This window comes from Syngnathus leptorhynchus, chromosome 11 (genome assembly GCF_054491065.1).
Source record: "Syngnathus leptorhynchus isolate UIUO chromosome 11, UIUO_Slep, whole genome shotgun sequence".
Lineage (NCBI taxonomy): Eukaryota > Metazoa > Chordata > Actinopteri > Syngnathiformes > Syngnathidae > Syngnathus > Syngnathus leptorhynchus.
In genome coordinates this window covers 638,156-663,040 of record NC_141205.1, presented here as the reverse complement: position 1 = coordinate 663,040, position 24,885 = coordinate 638,156, and the positions used below count along the sequence as shown (strand labels likewise).

Below are 24,885 nucleotides of genomic sequence, written 5' to 3'. Positions count from 1 at the left end.
TGCAGGCTGAGTGAGTGCTTAAGTCTGACCGTTGCAAACACCAAAAATAGGCAATTTACCATTTCTGCCTCATCAATAAAATAACCCTATCCAATCAAAATATTCCTGTTGAGTACGCACCAAGCCTTCAATCCATAAGACGATATGAGTTGCTGCTACAATTTCCATCCGATGCACATTTTTTGATGATCATTTCAGTCAGTATGCACAAATTAGCCATGCAAGATACCAAAACATAGCCCAGGGGCAGGGCTTCAATGTTGACTTGATCCAGTAAACAAAGGTCACTAGGTCATATCAGCCAATCAACAACTTGTGCGTAAAAAGTACTCTCCCCTCCTCGGGCGCAGACGGTCCGTAAAGAGCAGCACCCGGCCGGGTTCTGATGCTTCGTCCCAATCACGGGTGGCGAAATAAGTACGCCCGCACCCGCTCAGCGCTTCCAACCGCTCTGGAGGGGAGCCAGAGCCATGTCTGGAGGCTAGTCGCAATTGTTTTGCCTGGCGCACCGGCTCGGGCTCCTTCCCTGCCAGAGAGAAGTGACATCCCGTGTCCCAAGAGATACTTTCTCAAAGCACTCAACCTCTTTGGCCCCTCCCACAGGCGGCCAACCAGCAGGCGCTCGCCCCGCCTCCAGGCCTGGCCCCAATTTTGGGATGGGTGAGGTGGTTCAGAAAACGACTTCTTCAGTTGCCATGTGACGTCATCAAATGTGATGAACGGCATTTTGAATTTGGCATTTGAATAGGATGCTTGGATATCTGCTCCTACCTCCGAGCAGTCATTGTTGAAACAGCTCCTTTTTTCTTTCCCTCTTTTCTATACTTGTCTTTCACAGCCTCCCGAAATGAGAGCACATGGTCCTCTCTTTCTCTGTGAGCCACTTTTGCGTGTATTTCAGCGGCTGTTGGAGGCAGCTGGTGTGCCATAATGTGTTTTATCACCACATTTGATAGCACCATGCTTTATAAGACTATTTTTATCATTTGAAGAATCCAAATTGTCATCAGTTACAGGCAGCTGTAGTGAGTAGAAAATGACGGCACTAAGACAAACATGTCGACAGAAAATGTTTCACCATCATCTCACTGGGATTTATTCCTTTTGCCCCAATTTTTCAAACACAAATGAAGCTTTTTATTAAAATCCCTTTTTGTGGACTGGAATTGTGGAGGCTTCTGCCTGTTAAAGGAAAGTGGTGAGCCAATTTGAGTTGAGCTTGGGGTCCTGATTTAGAATGAGATCTATTTCGGCTCACTCTTAAACCCCACTGGGAAATACTTAAATCCGAGATGGAATGTGTATATGTGAGCGCGCCGGGGAGAGAGAACATGGAAAAGAGCAAACAGTTTAAGCAGAAGAAAACATTTGACATCAGAAACAGTACAGGAGTACCTGTAATAATAATAATAATCATAATCATCATCATAAAAAAACCTATATAAAATAATCTGAAACTAATCTTTCACGCTAGAGAATACAAACGCCTTTGTATGAACTAGCTGAGAATAAGCGCGACAGTTAGTCATTCTGAAGCAGAGCACGTAGCGAGCAATTCAAGCACACCCTCTGGCTACACGCACACATGCATACACACACACGTTGGACAAAGCACAATTGTGTCACTAATTCAACATCTAGAAAATAGCCACTTTTAAGCCCTTTGACCTTTGTTTTTGCAAACATGTCATCGACATAGTGTTCAAGAAAAAATCAAGTTGACACTGTGTTGATAATAAAAGAGCCAGGATGCACACTTGAAGTCAAACTTAAATGAAAGTAAAATGGTGAAGAATGTTGAATCCAGAAGGAAATCACTCACCGCAGAAGCGAGCATGGCGCTCCCTCCGCAAGACGGACGCGTTGAAAACGACGACTGTCCTCACACAGGCACATGCACAAACGGTAGCGATGTACATGTGTGAGGAAGGACCATGACTGGAATGGACTGGAAGGAGGTGAGCAGCTGGAGGAGGAGGAGGAAAGGAGAGCAGGAGGAAAGGGAGAGGAGGGGGGCGGGCGGGAAGGTGAAGAGCAGAAGAGAGAGAATAATGAGGCACAACAGAAAGTAAGAGCACAAAAGGCTGAGAGGGCGGGCATCCATCCCTTTATAGATACTGCGAGCCTTTTATTTTCTCACCTACTGTACGACCAGAAAGAGCATCTGTTCAACTCGTGTTGCCTCTGAGTTCTCTATTCCATCACTTTTCTTCGTACTCTCCCATATTATCGCACATTTCATGTTCTCTGCTAGTTCTGCATCTCTCTTACGCTCTCTCTCTCTCGTCTGGGGAAATACCTCAGCCTTCTATTCAAAGGCCTCTCTCTCTCTCTCTCTCTCTCTCTCTCTCTCTCTCTCTCTCTCTCTCTCTCTCTCTCTCTCTCTCTCTCTCTCTCTCTCTCTCTCTCTCTCTCTCTCTCTCTCTCTCTCTCTCACTCTCTCAGTCGCCGGTAGCGGAATACGACATTTTCAAGTTCCGAATGTGAACTAGTTTGCACAGATGCGCAAGACCAAGCCAAGAATACAAAGTGCTAGTCATTTGAATAGTTGCTGTCATTTTGACTTGACGTGCATTAGCAAATCCATTCTGACTTGCATATTAAGTTGTGGAAAACATGCAAACCAAACACTGGAAAAGTGAAGCGGCGATTGGAAACCTGGATCTCAGCAGAACTTCTTTCGTCCTTTGTCCAACAGTGTGTGTCGATAATTTACAACAATGGATTAGAGAGGATATTAGATTGGTGGACAGTTTTCAGTTCAGCACTTTCTTGTGCATAAAAAAAGTCTCTCTCTCGGACACGCACGCCAACACACGGACACACCGTGAGTTCCAGGTGTGTGTGTTTCCATGTGTGACGACAAGTGGCTTCTTTGCTGAAGCATAGAGCAGCCAATCTCCACATCCAATTATTTGCTTCTCAAAGGAAGACAGATGGGGAGAGTGGAAAACATGTATGGGACCCAGAGAGACGGACGGAGCCAGCGAGGGAAAGACAAGCTCTTTGAGAATCTGCACTGCGGGGAATTAATTAGAATGAAGAAGAAAGAAAAAAATGGAGAGAAAAGAGAGCCGCTCTTACTTGAGTCCAGAAAAGACGTGAGCCTGCAGTCACAAGCGAGCAGCATGAGTGAATAAGAAGCAGCTCGAGATCAAAAACAAAAGTAGGAGAACCACATGCACACCGTTTTATTGCACTTCATGTTCTTTTGAGTTTTTAATGCGCGTGTGCATACCCTCCTCAGGCATCTTTTGCTTTCCAATCCTTCTCCATCTTCTCCCTCTTGCTTACCTTCCTCTTCTGAGATATTCCACCCCAAAAAATCAGACCGCTGGGCTTTAGAAGTACAACTCCCTCCAGTTTGGGCTCTTCTTTCGGAGTCGTTCGGAGTACGCCGCTCCTTTCCTCTTCTTATCTGCCGTAACATTTTTCTTTCGAACTTGTGTTGATGACACAGCGTGCGTGCGGAGGGGGAGGAGGAGGTAGGGTGGAGAGAAAGAATGACAAAAAAAGGATGGGGGAGGCAAGTGTCGGTAGGGAGGTAGGTAGGTAGGTAGGTAGGTAGCAGGCGGGGAATGATGGAAGCATAGTGACACATCCACACGGAGGCAGGCGCGTGTGTCAGATGATCTACGTTGCTACAGCTTGCTAGAGAAAGGTGGACGGTGATTCAACAAGCATGGTGCCACCTCCTCCACTCACACATGCAAGAACTTTTTGGGTTGCTTATCATTCATGAATTTGGTTTCCCCACGCATGGCTAACCGACTCATGCAAATGGGAAAGTGCCCTGAACAGAATTCTAATAGAGGGGAGGGATGTGAGTGTGTACGTGTGTGTGTGTGTGTGTGTGTGGCGTCCGGAATTTGGGTGTGTGTTTGCGTGTGTGTGTGCATTTCTTTATGTGCTCTGGAAAAAAAGGAGGAGGCTTCCCTGCGACCGGGGTAAAAGGCAAAGAGGATTGAAAGGCAGCTTTTCTGTTCCGAGGCTGGAGAGAGAGCTATTGGCAACCACGCTGTGATCAAGTACAAGGATCCACACATTGCAGGCAGCATCCAGACACCAAAACAAAAATGCTGTTTACTGTAGTTGCGCTATCTAGGCGATGATGTCTTTGTGTGGTGTCTGCGGCCCAACCAACACTTTTGATTGTATTGGAAAACAGTTTTGCATGGGCACAGGGACAAAAAAAAAAAGTTTGGGAAATGGAGGCCTGCTGTATCTTAAATCCCCAGAACGACTTTTTTAGGTTGCCTCGTCTTTACATATTTGAATTCTTGGATGGTTAGTGTTTGCTCTCTTCTCAGGAACTGTTCAACATAGTTCCATCTCTCCAAAGCCATGCTCAGCCAGGGCATGATCTTGTTGAGGGATCTCATTTGAGTTCGATAGTGCACTAAGCAAAACCAGACTCTTTGTGCTATTTGCTTGTATGTGTTGTGTAATGTGTCTAGTCCCCGTGGGACGGTGGGAAAGGTAATTTCGATCTCTTTGTGTGTCTTAACATGTGAAGAAATTGACAATAAAGCAGACTTTGACTTTTTCCTGAATTTAGTTTGATAGTGTACTGAGCAAAACCAGCTTCTGTGAGAATATTGTGTAGATAGTCCAGGTCCACAGCGGGATACTCAAGCGAACGGGATTGTCTGTTGTGGAGAAATGACCAACGACAGTAAATGATTCAGCAGCAGCTCCCAGAGAGGAAATAAATGAAAGAATAACTGGTGACGTGTCCCAATTTGCCTCTCACCTAGCTGAGTCAGCACCAGGATAACAGATGGATGGATGCATGGATGGATGTTGTGATTCCGTTGTCGAATTCAGCCTAGGTGTGAGTGTGTGCTGGAGAGCAAGTTTCATTGCGGGCGGCTATGCTTGTGTATACAGTACACATGTTTGTAGCATGCTTGAGATCCTGATGGGTCCCTAGACAGATAGAAGGAGGTAGGCCTGGTTTCCATGGCAGCTGCAGGCTTTATTACTCTCACAGTCACACACACCTTATTGTATACTGTCAGGGCTTCATTGGCATCTCACCCTCAGGCTTGTTTTGGAGCAGTTCAAAAACTTGTCAAGAATGAGAGATGGCTGATGTGTGACTAAATGAAGCGCAATGGACAAACCATCACACAATTTCACACTTGAGTAGCCTCTGGCTCTTCTACTGCCTCACACACACACATTTAGGCATACACGCATGCACGCACAAACAAACAAAGGAGCATGTTGGAATGAGAACCCCCAGTCAACGTTGAGACAGACTTCCTTCCATCCGCGCAGATCAAAATGATGCAGGCCAAAATGGAAGTCGGGAAGTCATTTTCCACGGCCCCGCTGAATTCCCCCCACGCCCGGCGTGCCGGCTTATACCTCAGATAATATTGCAATATTGGATTATCGAATTGTGTGCTAGGAACTTTTGACTTGATGTATAGTTGATATTGTACTGCGGTGTTGTGAATTAGCCCAACTGGTGACTGGAGTTGAGAATTAACACTAGCACTATAAAAAAATCCATATGCTACCCATTAGCTGCAAGTATTTATTGTGGCCTCCCTGGAAAGAATAAAAGAGATACATGAAAATCCACTGACACGGCTGTTTATCGGAAGAATTTACTTTTTTGTAATACTTTCTTGAAATGATTCAATTCAGAAAATGGATGGATGGATAACACATACTGTCAAAGTAACATATTATTTCCTCTCCTGCAAAGCAGCACATTGCGATGAACTGCCAATGCAATGCAGATCAAATAACATGACCGTACTAAATAATCCAAGTTGATGTTAATGCATCTGTTTATTCAAAGCCCTTCTCACACCATTAAACATTTGTATTCTCATCTGAAATAGGAGAATAGAGGGGAAAAGAACAGAGGATGAAAGAGATGCAAGGACACGGTGGAAAGAATACTAAATACCGATGGGTGTTTAAAACAATAAAGACACTATAAAGCCACGCTCGCTCGCTCGCTCGCTCGCTCACTCGCTCTCTCGCTGGCTGGCTGGCTGGCTGGCTTGCACGGGCACCTATGCACACACATGCACACTCTGAAACGCACAAACACCGTGTTGTGCTTTAGTGGCCCCTCTGGAGCACTTTGAATAGAATCTATTTGTACCCCAGGCCCAAGGAGTGAGCATTATTGGGCTACGAGGGGAATGTTAAAGCCTGGAGGGAGACCATTAACCTTGGAGGAAGACTTTAAGAGTTGCCACATCACTCAAAGGTTTGCTTTATCCGGCCGGGGAACGCGCGTTCACCACAATTACGATTAAGCTATCATTCGGAATTAAATTAGGACTGTTGTCATCTTACATGTAGAAGGATTGTTTTCATAATTTATGCATCATAGAGAGGGAAGAATGGATGGGGGAGAAAGAGAGGGAGAAACCTAGGATGTCATTTCTGCAAGTACTATTAAGAGAAGAGGCTGACACAATTTGATGATCCTCACAGTGCTCCCATAGCAACTTTGAATGTGTATAACTAAGATATATTTTAATAGAATATATTATAAGAAATAATAATAATAATATATTTCGATATATTTCTTTTTTTTTATACTGGTATTAAAATAACCATGCACAAAATTGGCCATTCCTCGGGTGAGTTTCCAAACACTTTGCACATGCACGTACGTATACTTGTGCATCCTCATTTACCTGCAGTGCCACTCTTCTCTCCCTCCCTTCACTATTAGGAACGCAAGCGTTGCCTCTTAGCTTCTTAATGAAGATGTATGAGTCACAGTGGCTGTGTGACAGACGTGTGTGTGTGTGTGTGTGTGTGTGTGTGTGTGTGTGTGTGTGTGTGTGTGTGAGAGAGACATGTCATCCCTGTCTAGCACACATGAACGCTGTTGTCTGCATCGTGTTTGATTGGTTGGAGCAGTCGGCAAATGACGGTTGAAGGAGCGCACGCACACACCGAGTGGTTTTTGCAATAAAACATTTTGATGGATAGCCAGTAAGGTGGAGGTGCATCCAAATGTCAAGCAAGCAAGCAAGCAAGCAACTATCAGCAGAGCATTTTCAATCATTATTCATTCATCATACATAATGCTCGAGTTTGCCACTTGTTATTCTTCCCGACGTTTGTCATTTGAAGTCTTGTTGAGACAAAACATATTCCAGGGCTAAAAAGAGGATATAATGTCATGCCTTGATTATTTCTGCCCTGATCAAATTGCACCGTGGTCCCATCGTGAAAGGCCAAATGTATTGCTCACCTAGAAAATGTCACTGCCAACAGAGAATTACAAGAGGAAGCCGATAATGATTTTCACAGATACATTACAAAGTCACATCCCCACATAGCACCACTACTTTTGGATATTGCCACCAAACAGAGTAACGGCCCCGTCAATTAGTGATCGGATCAACATTTTTAGTCTCTATCCGATTATAATTGGAATCCAAACTCTGATGGGAATTTTGTCCATGTAAACGGAGCCCTTGTGCTTTGGCTACGTTCACGTGGACAACATTTCGAAAGAAGCTATGTTCACAGCAGATCTTTTTTTTCATTTTGATACTCTTCTTTGGTACTACTTTTGACAGGTAGGTCCTGCACCTGCTGTGTTTGTCTTAGAATGGACATGTCCTTTTTTGGCTTTGGTTTGCAAATGGGCTCAAGGGCTGCAGCGTTGCCATCAGAATTGTCCAAAGTGCTGCCATGAAACTTATTGCACCACGGTTAAATTCCAGTCATGATTGCACGAGTTGAGAAATGTTGTGTTTGTGTGGATGAGCTGTAATGATGAGCAAAAATATGGACACTCTTTGGGGGCCACTCAGTTTCTATTCTAATATGATGACATCATTCCAACTACCTTTGATTACTTCTGTAATTACAATCAAGCAGGCTCCACGTTGCCCAGTCTGAACTTTAACAATGGCCTTGAAGAAATGTGAAAAGTGTTTTGATAGCTTATAATCTGCCGCGACATATGCAGCACGACACTGACAAGTGAATATTTTCAACATGGAATCTTGCAGTAAAGATAAGATTTGGACGATGACTAAGTAAGCAAGTCCGCAGAAAATGGTGCCACGTTGAAGGCTTCGGCCTAAAATGACAAACATCTGTGGTGTTTTTGGAACTTCTTACTTAGCAGCCTAACCTACTGCGTGTGCCTCATTTGCCAGCTGTACAATAGCAGGGCATTAATATGGCCCAGCAGGTGGCCTTTGCTTTTCGCTGCCTCAGTAAGGTGCAAAAGAAATTCCGAGAGCCATTCTACCTGTTTGAAGTTCTGCCGTCGAGCAGACATGACACGAGTGGAAAAACAAAAGTGTACATCATTTGAGCGTTTATTGGATGGTTTTACAAACACCTTTGGTGGGCTTAACCAAAAGTATTTCTTTGTTATCCACTGTAAGAAGCACTTTCAGTTTGGTTCTTTCATTACAATTGAAATAAATACATTCAATGCCATTCAGGCCAATTCTCCAAATGAAAGCCCAACGAATACTGTCTGACCATTTTTACACGTGATCATTTCCTGAAGCAGCCTTGTCTTCAACTGCTCGCTCACCTTAGCTTTCTTTTGGCTACGTATATCACGACTGCTCTCTAGTGGAATTCCGGCATTATCACACGAGCCTCCGCCACTTTGTATTGTCGTTGAAACTGCGCCTTTATTGAGCGAGTCGCTTGTGCTGTTAAGTAGAACCACAGATGTCATTTTGTCATCTCATGATGTGTCACAGCTGTCCAGCCCGGGGGTTTGAGCTTGAATGGGATGGGTCCGTTTTGCCATCTTTCTGGACCCCTTAGACACCAGACGGCTAGAAGAGGCCCTGAACAAACTGCACTTATCCGAAGCACACAACCTCAACTAATAAAGTTGTTTTGAAAACAACAACAAAGGGGACTTTAAATTCAAGTCACAGTGGTCACTACTCAATTCTAATTGCCCAAGGAAAGGCCTTTTTCACTTTCTGACAGCTTTGTACATCCACTACAGGCCAGATATAAATAAATTAAACACAAAGGATGCTGCCATTGCAACAAGTTGCTTCACTTTCAAAACTGCTTTTTAATTTGCTGAATGTGGCTCATTTCTCCCAGCTGTTTCTGTAAAAAGAAGTGTGAAAGTGAGGTTAAAAAGAAAACAGAAAACAGAAAAAAAGAACCAAAACTCATGATGCAGCACAATTCATTCTGAAGTGTCCCAGGCAATATCTGCTCATATTTAGCCAAATGCTTCTGAAGCTTTTGGATGGCTCTTTACAGTTCAGATGGACAATGAGTCAAACGAAAGCAATCCAAGAGTCAGTCATTTGGCCGGAACTCGATTAAGCGTGCAATCATTTTGTTGCTGGTGGGGTTTTTTTTTAATGCAAAAAATGGTGCTCTGCTGCAAAATTCAAACTCACGCAAGGCTAGCATGCACTGAATCCATACCTTTCGAGTTATCGTTTGTGATCCCTTCTGCCATTTGCAGTGGCCGTTGACTTGTAACCTGGTTGCCGCTGGTCATATCAGTCTCCATGGCAAAGGGATCAGAATGGTTTCCAAAAAGACCGCCTTGCCTCTGTTTTGAAAATATTTGCCAAGTCATTGTCGCATTGATTTACAATAAGTCACAACTGCCACAAATAGCTCATTGGAAAAACAGCTAAGTATTTGACATTGAAATTGAAACGTTCATACGTATTTGCAACGATTTCATCAGATTGTGTATTGTATAGAATTTGTCAAAGACTTACAGATTTACACAGCCACACACACACACACACACACACACACACACACACACACACACACACACACACACACACACACACACACACACACACTTGAACACTTACCCTGAAGATTTCTTCGACAGCTTCGTCAGTAACTCTGTCCATCTCATCTTCATTTAGTAGATCACCAGAGATGGCCCGATGGAGCTCCGGAGCAGCCTCCTCCTCAATGTTTCGAAGTCCTGCCTGAAGGATATAGTCTCTGGAGTTACGGCATCAGGATATGAAATCGTCACCATTGTCCTATGTCAGAAACATACAATTAACTATACTTGCCTGAATCTCGTTTGTCGCGTTTTTCTTTGTCGGACGGTAACCGTAATATTCCTCCTGTCGTTTTTTCATTTTCCTGAAATAATCCTGGATTAAAAATGTCGCATAGAATTTTCCCACAGTCACTTCATCATCTGACAGAAAAGAGAAGAGAACGCAAGAAATGAGTTCTTCATTCTTACTTCTTAGTACTGTAGTCAACTCAAAGGTGATGTAAATACCAACATTTCTTTTTTTTTTTTTGCTGAATAGTGACCATCTCTATTTGTAATTATTACCATTCAACCTCGTTTTTCTGTACTGTAGTACATAATGTGAAATGTACTGTGATACATGAGGCTTCGGTCTTCACGCTAACCTCCAATCGGTGGAATGACTTGGTCCAGCAGTTTCATACTAGTACGCTTCCAGATCTTCTTAATAATTGCTCTCAGCTCCTCGTTGGCTTGTTCAAAATTACCTGGAAAACGAGAGTCAATCGGAAGAAGAATCAATATATACAAGTTGTGTAAAAAAAAAAGAAATGAAAGAATAGAAATCCCAGACCTTCCGTCTTTATTTTCAGTGCAGTTCTAACCAGGGCAAAGAGCGTTGCGTTGAAGGTGACTGTTCCATCACTGTTGAGCGGCATGTTCATGGAGACGAGCCTCTGCGTCATAAGGAAAAAGAAAAAACTATATCCGGCATGCTTTCAATTTATTTTGGTTTGTCTTTCATTTGGACATTTAAATTGAAAAGTAGAAAATGCTTCTCCTTTTTATTTTTCATCTGTTGTGTCACAACCAGAGCTGGCAAATCCAGATCACTCTCAGCCACGCCCCTGCAACCACACTGTCACCTGTTCCCAGCAAGTTAACTTCCCTATTTAAAGCCTGATTGACCAGGTCAGTCAAGCGCCGCATGTGCAAAGTGTGCCGCGAGCAGTACCCCAACTCCCTGGACTTGTACTCCAAAGAACCAGTGGCCAGCCAGATACGCACTCATTCGTCCAACCACTCCAGTTGTATCACGAGTGGCTTTTTGCAAAAAAGATATTTTCCTTCTTTGAAAAATGTAACCAATATATTTGTTGGCGCGCCGGTTGAGTTGGACAAAGCTTCCTTGTCAGTGGTACAACACGAGCATTATTTGTACGGAATTCCTGTGACTGTAGTCGCTATACAGCTCTTGGCAACCATCTGACCAGTTTTCCTTATCTTCATTTTGAGGTTTCATCAAGTTGTTTTCACGGCCACTATTGGACCAAATTATTCCCCATTTAATGTTGGGTATGCCCCCCAAAAACATGCGATTGCTTTTGCATTTAAACTCAATCCAAAAGTGCAAAGTGCTCTTTCAGTGGCTATTTCAACACACTTTTTTCATCCATCTTGCTCTCTTTGTAAGGAAGTAATGCAGCTTCCTAATTCATTCCTGACTTCCTAACTAATGTCAATGCACTGCAAATATCCTAATGGATAAGCTACATGTATGGACATGCATGTCCTAGCAAATGTCACTTTTTTTGTGAGTTTGGTCGGTCCCAAAAAAATGTCAATTTGTGTGCATTTTGAAAAAATACCCACTACGTTGCCTCAGAGCGAGCATGCTTGGCAAGCCAGCAATTTCTTCAGCAACATTGCATTGAGCATTGAAAAGTCCCAAATTGCTACACACTGATGTCCGGACACTCGTCATTCATCCCTGAAACGCACACGTACAACACTAGGGCTCTAGAAAGTGGAGTTTATACAAGACAGTGCTGCACAGAGAAAATAAATAAAAAATGAGGCTATTAACAGATGAATGGTACCGTTATTCGTTTTTCTGGGTAATGTTCATTTGATACATATATGTAAGAGTATACTGAGTTCTGATCTTGAGTTAAGATAATAAATCAAGGAACCGGTCTAGATGTATACTAAACAAGCACATCTGACGCCTGGTTGTTTTTGTAGGTTAAATGGAGTCTCTCGCAGCGGACTTTGGACGGCCAATGGTTGTGTCTGCCTCTTCAATGCGTGTGTACCTTGCAGGCAATACGATGGGGACAAAACTTGCCAAAACCCAGAGGCGGGGGGATTCTCCGTAGAAGGGTCACTACATCCAGATGCTTGATACGCCCTCTAGGGGGGAAAACAAAAATACCAGTTGAACTAGGAATCAACCTATCGATGCATTTTTGACGTCACCCAATCGCAAGGCACGTGTGTCCAATCCAATCAAGCATTCACAACTTAAAGTGTTGCGTGTTTTGCAATGTGTGAGGAAGTCTGCTTTGACAGATAAAACAAGCAATCCAGTCAAATGAACCAAATGTGTCACCCACCCCACGTGTCTGACGTACGTAACGCAATGACATCAAGTCGGCCACCTCGAGTGTCCTGAAAGGCGCCTTATAAATAAAATGTTTATTTATTCTTATTTATTGCTGAAGTCATCGGCCACCGTTTTGCTCTCGGGATGTACACATCTCATCAGTTAGCAAGGACACTTACGTGGCCTCTGGGTCATATTCTGCCCATATTTTCTTGAACTCATCCAAGTGTTGGGGCCCCAGAATGGACCAATCCCGGGTCAGATAGTCAAAGTTATCCATAATGACAGCCACAAACAGGTTTATAATCTGTTAATGAGATGAGCAATATTGCCATTAGACAAAATGACGGACGGTTAAAGTGAGCTTTAAGCGCTGTTCTACCTAGTACTCAGAGACATGGCTGAATAATGTGTGGATGATTGAACTGTTTTTTTCCTCCATCTCACCAGAAAAGCACAGAGCATGTAGAAACTCAAGAAGTAGATGATGGCAAAGTTGGATCCACAGGTGAACTCTTCTCCAGGTAGGTAATCTGATTTGGCGTCACATTTCTTGCCATACATACTTGCGAGCATCACTTCATGCCATGCTTCACCTGTTGCACATCTGCAAAGCAAAAAATGTTCACAGCGGACCCGGTGGCAATGCATAGGTCAGCGTCTGAATAATATACGTAAAAATCTAACTCAATATGAATTCATCTATTTCGTGGAGCTATGAAGTGAAGCTGTATACTGCGGTGTGCCTTCTTGGTGTAGCCTCCATTTCCATCATGTAATTGTTTGCAAATGGGAAAGGCATCATCACGTTCCATCCTTTGATCGTCTACTGCTATCTGGGGTTGGCTCATCTGGCAGAAGCCAAAGCAGAAAGGCTCACACTCTCCTCTCCAGCTAAATGGCCGGCTGTGTCTGTGGACTCCCCCAGCTCTTTGTGGTGCACGTCTTATTGTTACTTGATAAAAGAACAGTCCGTTTTTTTCTCCGCTTTGAATTCTAGCACCAACCTGAATAAGAGCAGCACAGCCTGTGGAAAGGTCTGGAAGTTATTGTTCCTGTTGATGTACGTACCATCAACTAAAGCAATTTTACCAAATATCTGGAGAGAAGAAATGCAATCAAAGTCAGTTCAGTCTTACCAAATAAATCTTGTCAAACCAAATGGCAAGCGCACGTACCTGCATTCCAACAACAGCATATATAAAGAACAGCATTAGAATTAGCAGGGCCACGTAGGGAAGAGCCTACAACCAAAAGAGCAATCAAACAAAACAGTGAGAGCCTGACAAATTCAATTCAACCTCATGTCATATGTTGGTTAACATGGCTGGTTGAGAGCTATACCTACTGCTACACCACTTTTCTGTGGAGTCTGGGGATTACAGTCAGGTTGCTTCACCTGACTAAATCCAAACAGTTACTGAGTCAAGTGCATTCCAGCTCGAGCCTTACAAATCAATGCTAAAACAATATGCTGCATTCCTTTTGCCATAAGAATGCATTGTGCAGATGTTTCCCTTCTACTTGTATCAACTTATTTGTGCTTCGAGGAATGGTACACCGCCACTGTTTTTCCTTTTCAATGAGGTTTTTGATTAGCCTCTCTACACAAAAGCTTCAGAGTGCTTTTCACGATGTTATCCAGATGCCCTCTTGATCTTGTCAGTTTCTCAAGATGGATGCTTGGAGTTTTCGAAGGGCTTACGCTCGAGGAAAAAATGAAGTTACTAACCTGAAGGGATTTAATGAAGGTCCATAGGAGATTCCTTATTCCTTCAGAGCGATTCAAAAGTTTCACAAGACGCATCACACGAAACAGTCTGAAGAACGTGATTGACACACTCATATTCTCCGAAGACTAAAACAAGAGAAATAGTAAGAGCAGTCCACAACACTCCTTGGTGACCACTCAATTGGATTCCAACTCACCGCAATTGCTTGCATAGGATCCACTGCCTGCAAAGAAAATGTTTTTTTTTTTTTGTGCACTATAGAATCTACAATGTATGCATTTGACAGTCGACATGCATTGAGATAGTTACATCGCAGCCATGGAGACAGTAGAGTCCTCCAGAGGACACCAGAGCTGCCTGTATGGCGGGGGGCAAAAATCAAGTCAAAAGAAATTGGATTTTGTTCTTCATACGGTTTGTCCCAGAACGCAAAAACCACAACAAATTGATGAATAACAAAACAAACCAAAGTGAGTAAAAAACGATGGCATTCGGGAATATAAGATGAAACACTCACATCGATTTCACTCAGAATCACATCCACGACACTTCCAATGACGATGACAAAGTCAAAAACATTCCAGGGGTCTCCAAAGTAACCCTAAAACAAAACCATAATGTGGGATTATTAGCATTCATTTGTATTGTGCAAAAGGGAAATCAAAGAGTTCCTTCAACCTTTCTTGACTTCTAAATCATTATGAAGTCATGTGTTGATATGCAAGGTGACAGATTTTTCCTAACCTTAGCTTTGAAGGCCATCAGTTTGAGAATCATCTCCACAGTGAACAGCACGGTAAAAATGACATTTAGCATGTCAGATAGATGGGAAACATGGTCTGACTGATTACAGTGCTGCGGGTCAAAGTACAAAGACACGTTTGTAAATGTACGTTAGGAGCTTCATTTTGTAAAAAAGATTTGCACTCATACAGTCCGGTGAATCACAACTATTCACGAGGGAATGGAACTTTTATACTATAATGTGTTATTATAGTTTCTTATTCGAAGAAATATGAAAGAAAAATGGATAAATCGAATTCATTGAGTCTAAATTGTAGTGATGTATGTATCATAATAGTTGCCTTGGATAGAGTAAAGGCAAAAGGAGCAATGCAGAGATATCGCAAGAACTTGTGTTTCCCAATGTCTAATGTGTCCATACCTGCATTCCCAGGCACATGGTGTTGAGCATGATAAGAAGGAACATAAGGTATTCAAAGTAGCAGGAAGTGACAATGTACCACACTTGATATTGGTATGGGTTCTTGGGAATATAACACCGCAGCGGTCGGGCCTTGAGAGCATACTGCACGCACTGGCGCTGGAGAATTGGTTCAAGTTAATACATCCAGCATCATGTCATTGAACTATTTGAAGCGTACACATTTCCAAATCAAACATCAGTGGAAATTGGAAAAACTAATTTAGTTTGGGAAACATACCTGGTTTTTGTCAAGCTCACAGTTTTTATACTCTTGCTCTCCTTGTTCCTGGAAGGTGACGATGACGAAACCGACAAATATGTTCATCATGAAAAAGGCAATAAGGATGAGGTAGATGATAAAGAAAATTGAGATGGCAACGCGGTTGTTGTACACTGGCCCTTGATTCTCCATATTTGAGTCGATGGCTTTGTGAAGGATCCTGAAGGTAAACGCACGGAAAAAAGAAAGAAGGAAAGAAAGAAAGAAAGAAAGAAAGAAAGAAAGAAAGAAAGAAAGAAAGAAAGAAAGAAAGAAAGAAAGAAAGAAAGAAAGAAAGAAAGAAAGAAAGAAAGAAAGAAAGAAAGAAAAGATATTTCAGTGGTCATTATGTGCATTTGTCACCTTATGATGGTGACTTACTTGGGCCATCCTTCAAATGTGGAAATGGTGAAGAGCGCCAGCATCCCGTTGAATATGTTATCAAAGTTGAGTTCTGAGTTGGTCCATTCCCTCTTGCGGACCTCCATCTCGTGAAGTGCTCCTTCCTGATACTTTATATACCAACCTCTGAGTAACAAAGGTAAAAGGACTTGGGAATTTTGAACACAAGATATTGCACTCTGCTTCTGAGTTCTGCTTCCGTTTCATTTTCAGCGCTATTATCCAAGATCCATCAGCAGCAGCACAAGCCAATCTCATTTCACCGTGCTTTAAATTGACATCATTGTGCTTACTTGCATCCTTCTTCAGTCATTTTGTCTGGGTCTGTGCAGGAATAGAACTTTCCCTGATCAAGTGTTGTACAAAAGATTTTCAGCAATTACAAGTCGTATCAAGTTAAACCAATGCTATGCTTCATTGCAGTATGATTACCTTGAAAAGCTGAACTCCGATGCAGGCAAACATGAAGTCAAGTAGCATGGTCACCAGAACAATGTTCCCGATGGTCTTGACAGCAACAAACACGCACTGGACCACATGCTGGACATCAAATGAAATGACAAATACTCGAAGAGCTCATGAAGCCAGAACCCAAACCTCGCCGTGCCATCATTTACAGCAGCCCCTTACCTTCAGGCCCTTTGCTCGATTAATGGCTCTCAGTGGTCGAAGTACCCTCAACACCCTCAGAATCTTAACCACGGAGATGGCGCTGGATCTAGGTCGAACATGAAAACAGAAGTTTGAATTGGAAGAATTGAAGAAGAGTTTTCGGAATCCACTTACTCCATTCCCATGGAGAGTAATGATACACTGACGACCAGTAGATCCAAAATGTTGAATGAGTTCCGGCAGAAAGAGCCTTTGTGCAGAAATGCACCATACGTTGTCATCTGAAAAGCAGTCAACACAAGAAATCGGCGTTTTGGCTTTGTCACGAGATTGAATCGGGTGGGATCTTTTTACTACCTTGAGTACAATCTCTGCCGTAAACACTGAAGTGAAGACGATATCAGCATACGCCAACACCTGTTTGACGTGAATTGCAATTGTGTGAATGAAACTTTTGGAATTGCCTGCACATGCATACGGTTTGTCACCTGATTTCTGAAGGACATGGGGTCTATGGGATCCTCAGCCGCTAAAGAAACGGATGACAGAAGGATGAAAAGGAGGATGATGTTGGTGAATGTGGTTGCATTTATGATGCGATGGCACAGTTTGCGGAACCTAAAAAAGGGTTTGGAAATACAGAAAGTTTCATCAATGATCAACATGATGGAATTCTATTTGACTTAAACCACATATTTGTACCAATGACAGTCAAAAGAACCAATGTGAGTGCTTTAAGCGAAGCTGAGCAAGCTTTTTTGCCCATTTCCTATTATTATTATTATTATTATTATTATCGATTTGATTTTTATTCGCTATTTGTGAAAGACACCTATCAACAATATCATACTTGTTTTGTGGTCCAAAGATGAAAAATGAACTGGCTTCTGGCATCGGTACCGCTTCTTCCTTTAACTGAAGATCAGCCATCGGACGGGGTCTCGGACTTTCGGGGATCTCGGGGTCCTCTTCTTCATCGTCACCTAAGTAACATGGAAACGAGGATTAGCATGTATTTTTTCGATGCAAATACTGAAGCATTGTTTACCAGGAAAGTCAGCTGGAGGGAAAGGGTCTTTAATTTCATTCACGTTTGACTCAAACTCATCAATTTTGAGCTGAAAGTTAAGAATCTGATTAAAGCAGTGAAATCATTTCCTTTTTTTTTTTTGATAGGTTTGCCTAAAAAGAATCTCTTACTCTAGCAGTGGTGGGGAAGCCCTCAACACCCTTGGCTTTCTGCTCAGCTAATTTCTTTGCAAGATTTGCTTTTTCCTCAGCAGTCCTGTTGGGCAAGTTGGTCCTATGGAGCAGGAGATTCAGAGGATGCCTTAGTCGTTTGTATCAGCGTTGGGCAGTCCAAGTCGCTCACTCAGTAACATTTGTCTTTTGTCGTTATTGTGCATGCGTGCATGAAGGTAGATGAACCTGAGTACTTTCTTTCTCTTCTTATCCTCTGCTTTCTCCTTCTGTGCCAAAGTCAAAGACTCGGCCTCCGCCAAATTATCGACCGCGATGGCCAGGAAGACGTTTAAAAGAATGACTGAATTATTTCCTAGTCAAAGAATATCATTTGATGATTGGGTAATGTGCATGCAGGCAAACGCAGAGGATACAATTTCCACAAACAAACAGGATGATGAAGTAAATGCTGACGAGGATTCCGGGCATGCTGGGTCCCCCGTGCGCCATGATACCGTCATACATGACGGCGTTCCAATCCTCACCTGTAAGAATCTGAAACACGTAGGTGGCACTAAGGTGCTATGTGCTGTCAGCAATTATCAGCCATAGAGGTCAGAGCCCTCAAAGCAAAAACAACATGTACCTGGAAAACAGTAATGAGGGCTTGAGGGAAGCTATCAAAAGTGCTGCGGGGTTTCGGTTGGTCTGAAAAGTTGAACTTTCCTCCAAACACCTGCATACCCAGCAGGGAGAAGATGACGATAAAGAGGAAAAGCAGTAGCAGCAAGCAAGCGATGGAACGGACTGAGTTCAAGAGGGAAGCCACCAGATTACTGAGAGAGGTCCAGTATCTAAAAAGTAGACCAACCATCTATAGATTAGGTCATGATTCTACTGGAATGTGTTCTACGTCGTACGTGAGATCATTTACCTGGTGACTTTGAGCAAGCGTAGCAGGCGTATGCAGCGCAGCACTGAGATACCCATGACCGACATAATGTTCATTTGGACCAGGATGAGCTCCATAATGCCGGTGGACACCACAAAGCAGTCGAAACGATTGAAGAGTGACATGAAGTACGACGACAAGCCAAGCGCGTACATCTTCATAAACATCTCCAGGGAAAACATGGCCAGCAGTAGAGTATTGGTGTTGTCTGCGCAGCCCGCAATGTCAAGGAATGCCCAGGGGGAAAACATGACAAGATCAGAATTTCAAGAGTTTTCGAATTATACATTGAAAAAAAAAAATATATATATGGTTGAAATGATTTTCATCCAAATCAACAATGAAAACATCGCATTTTGGAATGAATCACATTGTCTGCTTATTATTTTACACTTGATGTCTAGGAAATAGATAATGCCAAATGAAAATCAATGATAATAATAGAAAAAATATATTGATTGATCCCGTTTAGGCAAATATTGAAAGGGGTTGGTCACAAAAACAGATTGAATATAGTTTCAAGTCGGTGAGTAACTAGATACAAGCCCAAAGTTAAAAAACAAAAACAAAAAACCCAAAGATATTCAAAGGCAATAGTATTGTTTTATAACCCATCTGCAAGTGATTGTGGTTTTGGAACGCAAATGATGAACAAGAGTGTGTGGTAAATCGCCCGAATGGAAGCGTTGCTCTGACCTTGCCAGTTTGTGAGCCTTTCAGACTGCTTGTGGTGTTCTGTCGCAATAGCAAGTGTATTGAAGAAGACCAGCATAATCACCCACCAGTAGAAAAGTTTGGACTTAACATACACCAGGCATTTACGGCGTAACCAGCGGTTCCACTTGCGAGCCTGTTTACTGTGCAAATGAGAAGAAGAAAGAAAATGCATCCATTGAACTTGTATTGTAAATACGTTCAAAACAGCTATGGACACAGTGGCAGCTGGTCAATAAGGAGGGCCTCCGCTTAGCTTCGCTTCGTTTAGCCGAGTGAATAAGACCAAGTCGTCAATCTGTGAACAAAATAGCAGTGGCTTTGAAATCCTCGTCAAAACCTTGTTGCAAGACTTGATCAAAATTTGCTGTATTTTATTGAAACTTTTTGAGATGTAATTAAGAACAGCTCTGCATTCACAGATTTTCATTCATTCTTTTGCATATATATATTTGCGTTATTTCAGAAGTATATAATGTCTGCCTGCCCTGGAGAAAATTCCACTCATAGGAACCCAAAACTTACTAGTAATACATGATCAACTGCATTGTGTCCATTTTACCGGCACTTCCTGCCTCTGATCCTCCATTTTCAGTGGGGAGCAAACCTGAATAGAGTAATACATTTCCATACAGTTAGCGTTGACATTGTGACCACCAAATATGGCCGAATAAGTATACGCAGCGCTATTGCTTCCTTTCTGAGTGTGGAGCAGACTTTGTTGTGTATTCATTTCTTCCGCTTACTCTGGCCTTCATTGTCATTATCCATGACTTCAGCTTGGGTGATCCACTCCATATAACCCTTCAAGTCCTCATCCAGCTGCTGGGTCTCCCTCAGCTTCTGAAACTCACCCCGGGACTTGGCTTTCTCTCGTTCTTTGGTGAACTCACTAGCGAGAAAGAAGACAAGACATGCATCATTAGTGGGTGTACGATCCCAAAATAAAATCATCATTTATAAGCTTCAAAGGCTTAAAAGGTTCCTACCCACTAAGGACACCAAGAACCAAGTTGAGCACAAAGTAAGAACCGACCAGGATGAGTGTGGTGAAAAAGATCCAGGGCCATTCCATTCCAATCGCATCATTCACCTGTTAGTAAATGCTTTGTGTCATATTTGAGCCCAAAATGTTTCCACAGCACGCATACTGATATCTTACCCAGTAGAGAACATCCGTCCACCCTTGTGTAGTAATACATTGGTACACAGTCAGCATGGAAAATCCCAAATTGTCAAAGTGAGTGATGCCATGGTTTGGGCCAGGCCAGCCGGCTCGACACTCGGTGCCGTTGATGGAGCACCGACGGCCGTTCCCTGCTTGGGCGCATGGGGCGGGCTTTTCGTTCTCCACTGTTGCAATGATGTCTGAGTGAGGACAAAATTGCAAGAAGCTCAGTGGGCGTGCCCCTCATATTTAAATATGTACGCAGTAAATACAACTAAATGACCTCTGACAAGCCTACAATAGACGATTGTCATATGTACGGTATATATATATATATATATATATATATATATATATATATATATATATATATATATATATATATATATGTATATGTATATATAAAATAAAATAAAAAGGTCCAGCATACCAGTGCCTGTATAGTAGCATGTTTTATGCATTTTACATTTGAATAGCTCAAGAGCCATTATAGAGTAGATGGTGACCATGAAAAAGACCAGTAGGGTTATGTGAAACAAGGGCAGCATGGACTTCAGGATGGAGTTCATGACCACTTGCAGGCCTAAGGAGGAACACATTTCATCAATCTTTCAGCCTTTACCTCTTTTCAAGGTTATCAACTGTTGTGGATGACTGTTGACTTACTTGGGACGCCAGACACCAGCCTGAGTGGGCGAAGGACTCTGAAAGCCCTGAGAGCTTTCATATCAAAACCACCACCTTTTTCGCCAACTACAGGCTCAACTCCACTGATATGATTAATAGCATCAACCGCCACAGTAAAGAGTCTGAAATGAAGTACGGCTTTCACAATTGGAACATCAACGGGTACTTTTGACTGACAAACGCAATAAAAGCTAGCAAATAATATGCATGTATTTCATGACAATTTTCAAACCATTAACAAACAAATCAAATGTAACAATTCCAAAGGATACTTTTCCTATGATTTAGAACTGGAACCAACAAAACTTACCCAACTGACACACAAACAAAGTCTAAAATATTCCAGCAGTTTCTTAAGTAAGCATCGGCATGAAAAAGAAATCCGTAGGCAATTATCTTCAGGAAACATTCTACAGAGAAGATGATGAGGAAAATGTATTCCAGGCTTTCCTGTAAGACAACAACCATGACATACTTGCTAAGTGACATGACTGACAACAACCGGAAGCATATGTACAAATGATCATTTGATTTCATTCACAAAGTATTAGTCTGTATACATCTGTTAAAGACCACGCACCATGGCAACGCTGCACAAAAAGTATGGTCAATACAACATTCAAAATAAAAAACAAAAATCAAAAACAGGTCTCCCTCCAGACTAGTATTTGTTACACAATCAGTTTGTTTGTACATTTCATCACCTGACCAGGCAAAATGGGGAACGGGTTGAAGCTTTTTCACTCCTACTACATATTGGAGTGATTATATGAATGTTACTTTCACTCTACCTGTCATCTGCCTTGGACCTGGCACTGGTGTGCCCCTCTATACCTAACTTGTGTAGGCATGTATGCACTTCTAAAGTTGGGAATGTTTTTTATGGCCTCTCCCATTTCAGCGCGAGGCATGCGCTCTGCTTTTACGCGGCGAGCATGGTCGCAGTCTATTTTGGATACACAACACACTGACGGACTTATCCCGCTGCCCTTCGTGGGGATAAAGCAGTTACATGAGCCCATCCGTGTCCTTGTCGACTTGTTCTCGCAACTTGCAAGTAATCATGCATTATATTGGAAAATGTATAGTTCTGATTCTGTTTGAATCAAACTTTGCGTATTACTAGTGATTCCTAGGATTTCTTTATCATCACGCCACCCTAAGGCGAGCAAGTGGTACTGGAGAGATGGATGGATTTTTGGTTGGAGCGAGGGTTCAATTCCACCTCCGGCCCTCCCTGTGTGGAGTTTGCATGTTCTCCGCCTGCCTGTGTGTACGTATTTCCTCCGGGTCCTTTCTCCAAAGACACGCATGGTAGGCCATACCAGTTTGTCCGTAGATGTGATGGTGAGTATGAATAGTTGTCTGCACGTGCCCTGCGAATGGCTGGCAACCAGTTCAGGGTATGGACTAATGGAATAGGCTCCTGCACGCCCTCTACCCTCGTAAGGATAAGCGGTTTGGAAAATGAATGTTGAAATGTGGGACCAAATCATTTGCATAAGAAATGCAAACGGTATGCTCGGATTGTGATTTTGCTTTTATCCTGCCTCAGCAGCATCTTAGACGCCACTGAAGATATTTCTGCTTTGCTGGTTCGACTGCAAATTGCAGTCACGTTATTTTCTCATCTGCGTCCTTTACAACATTCTCCCCCCTATGTTTGCGAGTTGCTGAAAACTGAAAATGGCATCGCAGCAAAACAAGTGGCGGTGGCATAACGGGCTTGTGACTCTGCCACTCTGCTGGTCGCACAACAACGATTCAACATAAACAGTGCTGTGCTGCTCTTTCCAGGTGACCAACATGTGACACAGTAGCCATTTTATTCTTTTCTTTTATGGATAAGCTCAAGGGACAATTTGAAATTTACAGTAACTCAGTGCTTACAATTCTGTTCTGTACTGAGATTTTATCCACTTAGTAGTCATTTTCTCCTTGTTCTATTCAGGGTCACGGGGAAGCCGAGGCCAGTACCAGCTGACGTAGAGCAAGGGGCAGAGTAGACGTTGGAATGATCACCAGCCACAGGGCACATTCCACCAACAGTCATTTCATGTCTTTAGGCAAATATGAGCACAGGGTGAACATGTAAACACTGCGCATGAAGCCCCGGCTCCAATCCAAGATAAGCACCCTGTGAGGCGGCCCACCAGTGGCATTCTTTTGAATGGTTCATAAGAACATGTTGGTCACACAAATGGAGAAAAAGAAACTAGTCTGATGTTTTTGCAGACTTCCTGTTCAGAGCAGCGCCAAGTCTGGCATTTTGACTCCTTTTCACTGATGCGAGCATCCCTGATTCTACATGGTGTTTTTTCAACTCCTCAAAGCAAAAGATTGAAGTTGTTTGAAAAATGTGTAAAAAGACAACACGGCAAGGCCAAAAATACACACAATCATGCTGACGCACCAGATTGCTGTTGGTGATGTTGCTGTCTTCCTCAGGCATGGGTAAGTACACAGCGAGGGCTACACAGTTGGCAAAAATGGCCAGGAGGATGATAATTTCAAATGGCCTGAATGTCATTTATAGGAACATGCAGACCTTGATTGAACCTGAATCCGATATTAGAAACATTGTTTTGGTGTCTCCACATTTTTCAAAATGAAGCCCTCTTCCAAACTCCCGCTCACTCAAAAATCAACGAGTCGCGTTTAAAACTAACAAAGTGTACTCATCCAAACAGATGCCTTGAAATGAGGATACTTCCACTCCACGATACTGATGCAAGCCCGACGGAAGGGGTTCTTGAGTGTCAAGAAGAGGAGAGAACGAGCAGGCCTGGGATTGCCACCGGTAGCCATCAGTTTCTTTAACTTCTCCTTCTGTTTTCTCTTCAGCGTTTCTTCATCCATGATGAAGGACGACAACGGGGGACTGTTGCTGTCTGCCATTGTAGCAATACTTTCTTTTTTTTTTTCTTTACATAAAACTAATAGTGTTCATGCTGCGCTCCCGCTCATCTTTATGCGTCTGGGGAATAGCTGTCCCCTTTACATGTAGACGACTGCTTGACTGAACAGCTGCTTGCTCCAGAGAATAAATATAGACAATGAACTTGGCAGTGGTAGCGTGAGGTGGCTGGCTGACATGACGTATGGCCACAGATAGTCTGGAGCGAGGGAGGGAGGGAGCGAGGGAGGGAGGTTTTTGTCTACGACAGAGGTGAAAGTGTGTACAGAGAGACGGAGATACTAGAACAGACATAGATAGACAGAAAGATAGAAAGATAGATCGAAAGACAGATAGAAAGAGCGAATCAGTTGAGGTTATTCAAGCACAATTCTTTTTGGTATGCTCCTTCCACTTCCCTTAGGTGTGTGAAAGCATAGGTAGGACGCAGCTAGTAGGTAAGGAGGCAACAAATCATGGGCCGTGTGCTAATCAAACAAAATGGACTAGACATAAGGCTGACAATTTAGCTGAGCCATCAACACACATTACGCCTGTCTCCGGCCTCTCTTTGGCGCTGTCGGATGGATGCTTGCACCAGAGGCGTTAGTCTTCAGACAGCTGCGGCTCAGTAATGTGACACTCAAAGTGCTGTAGCTCGGGAGCTACAAACTTGTCGTCGAAATAGATTTCAAGTACAACTGCATTCTTAAGAAACTCCATACGTGTCGTTTTGCACCA

The 24,885-nt window shown here is 42.9% G+C and overlaps 1 protein-coding gene across 1 annotated transcript; it reads right to left on the bottom strand.

Moving 5' to 3' along the window:
* Positions 1–8,886: 8,886 nt before the first annotated feature.
* On the bottom strand, positions 8,887–24,146 carry LOC147048675 (dihydropyridine-sensitive L-type skeletal muscle calcium channel subunit alpha-1-like). The gene is made up of 42 exons (XM_085923133.1): positions 23,959–24,146; positions 23,662–23,767; positions 21,559–21,698; positions 21,228–21,370; positions 20,992–21,144; positions 20,556–20,761; positions 20,383–20,486; positions 20,140–20,285; positions 19,919–20,000; positions 19,376–19,536; positions 18,662–18,887; positions 18,374–18,581; positions 18,162–18,282; positions 17,974–18,088; positions 17,746–17,848; positions 17,594–17,663; positions 17,396–17,528; positions 17,034–17,163; positions 16,903–16,962; positions 16,720–16,826; positions 16,564–16,651; positions 16,366–16,473; positions 16,227–16,279; positions 15,913–16,059; positions 15,511–15,712; positions 15,231–15,389; positions 14,810–14,920; positions 14,583–14,666; positions 14,375–14,422; positions 14,262–14,288; positions 14,065–14,190; positions 13,511–13,576; positions 13,340–13,431; positions 12,780–12,939; positions 12,512–12,639; positions 12,043–12,139; positions 10,581–10,683; positions 10,393–10,494; positions 10,038–10,168; positions 9,825–9,947; positions 9,418–9,547; positions 8,887–9,087 (listed from the first exon to the last, which is right to left on the bottom strand). The coding sequence occupies exons 1-42, from the start codon at positions 24,144–24,146 to the stop codon at positions 9,050–9,052; spliced, it is 5,025 nt and encodes a 1,674-aa protein (XP_085779259.1). The 3' UTR covers positions 8,887–9,049.
* Positions 24,147–24,885: the final 739 nt, after the last annotated feature.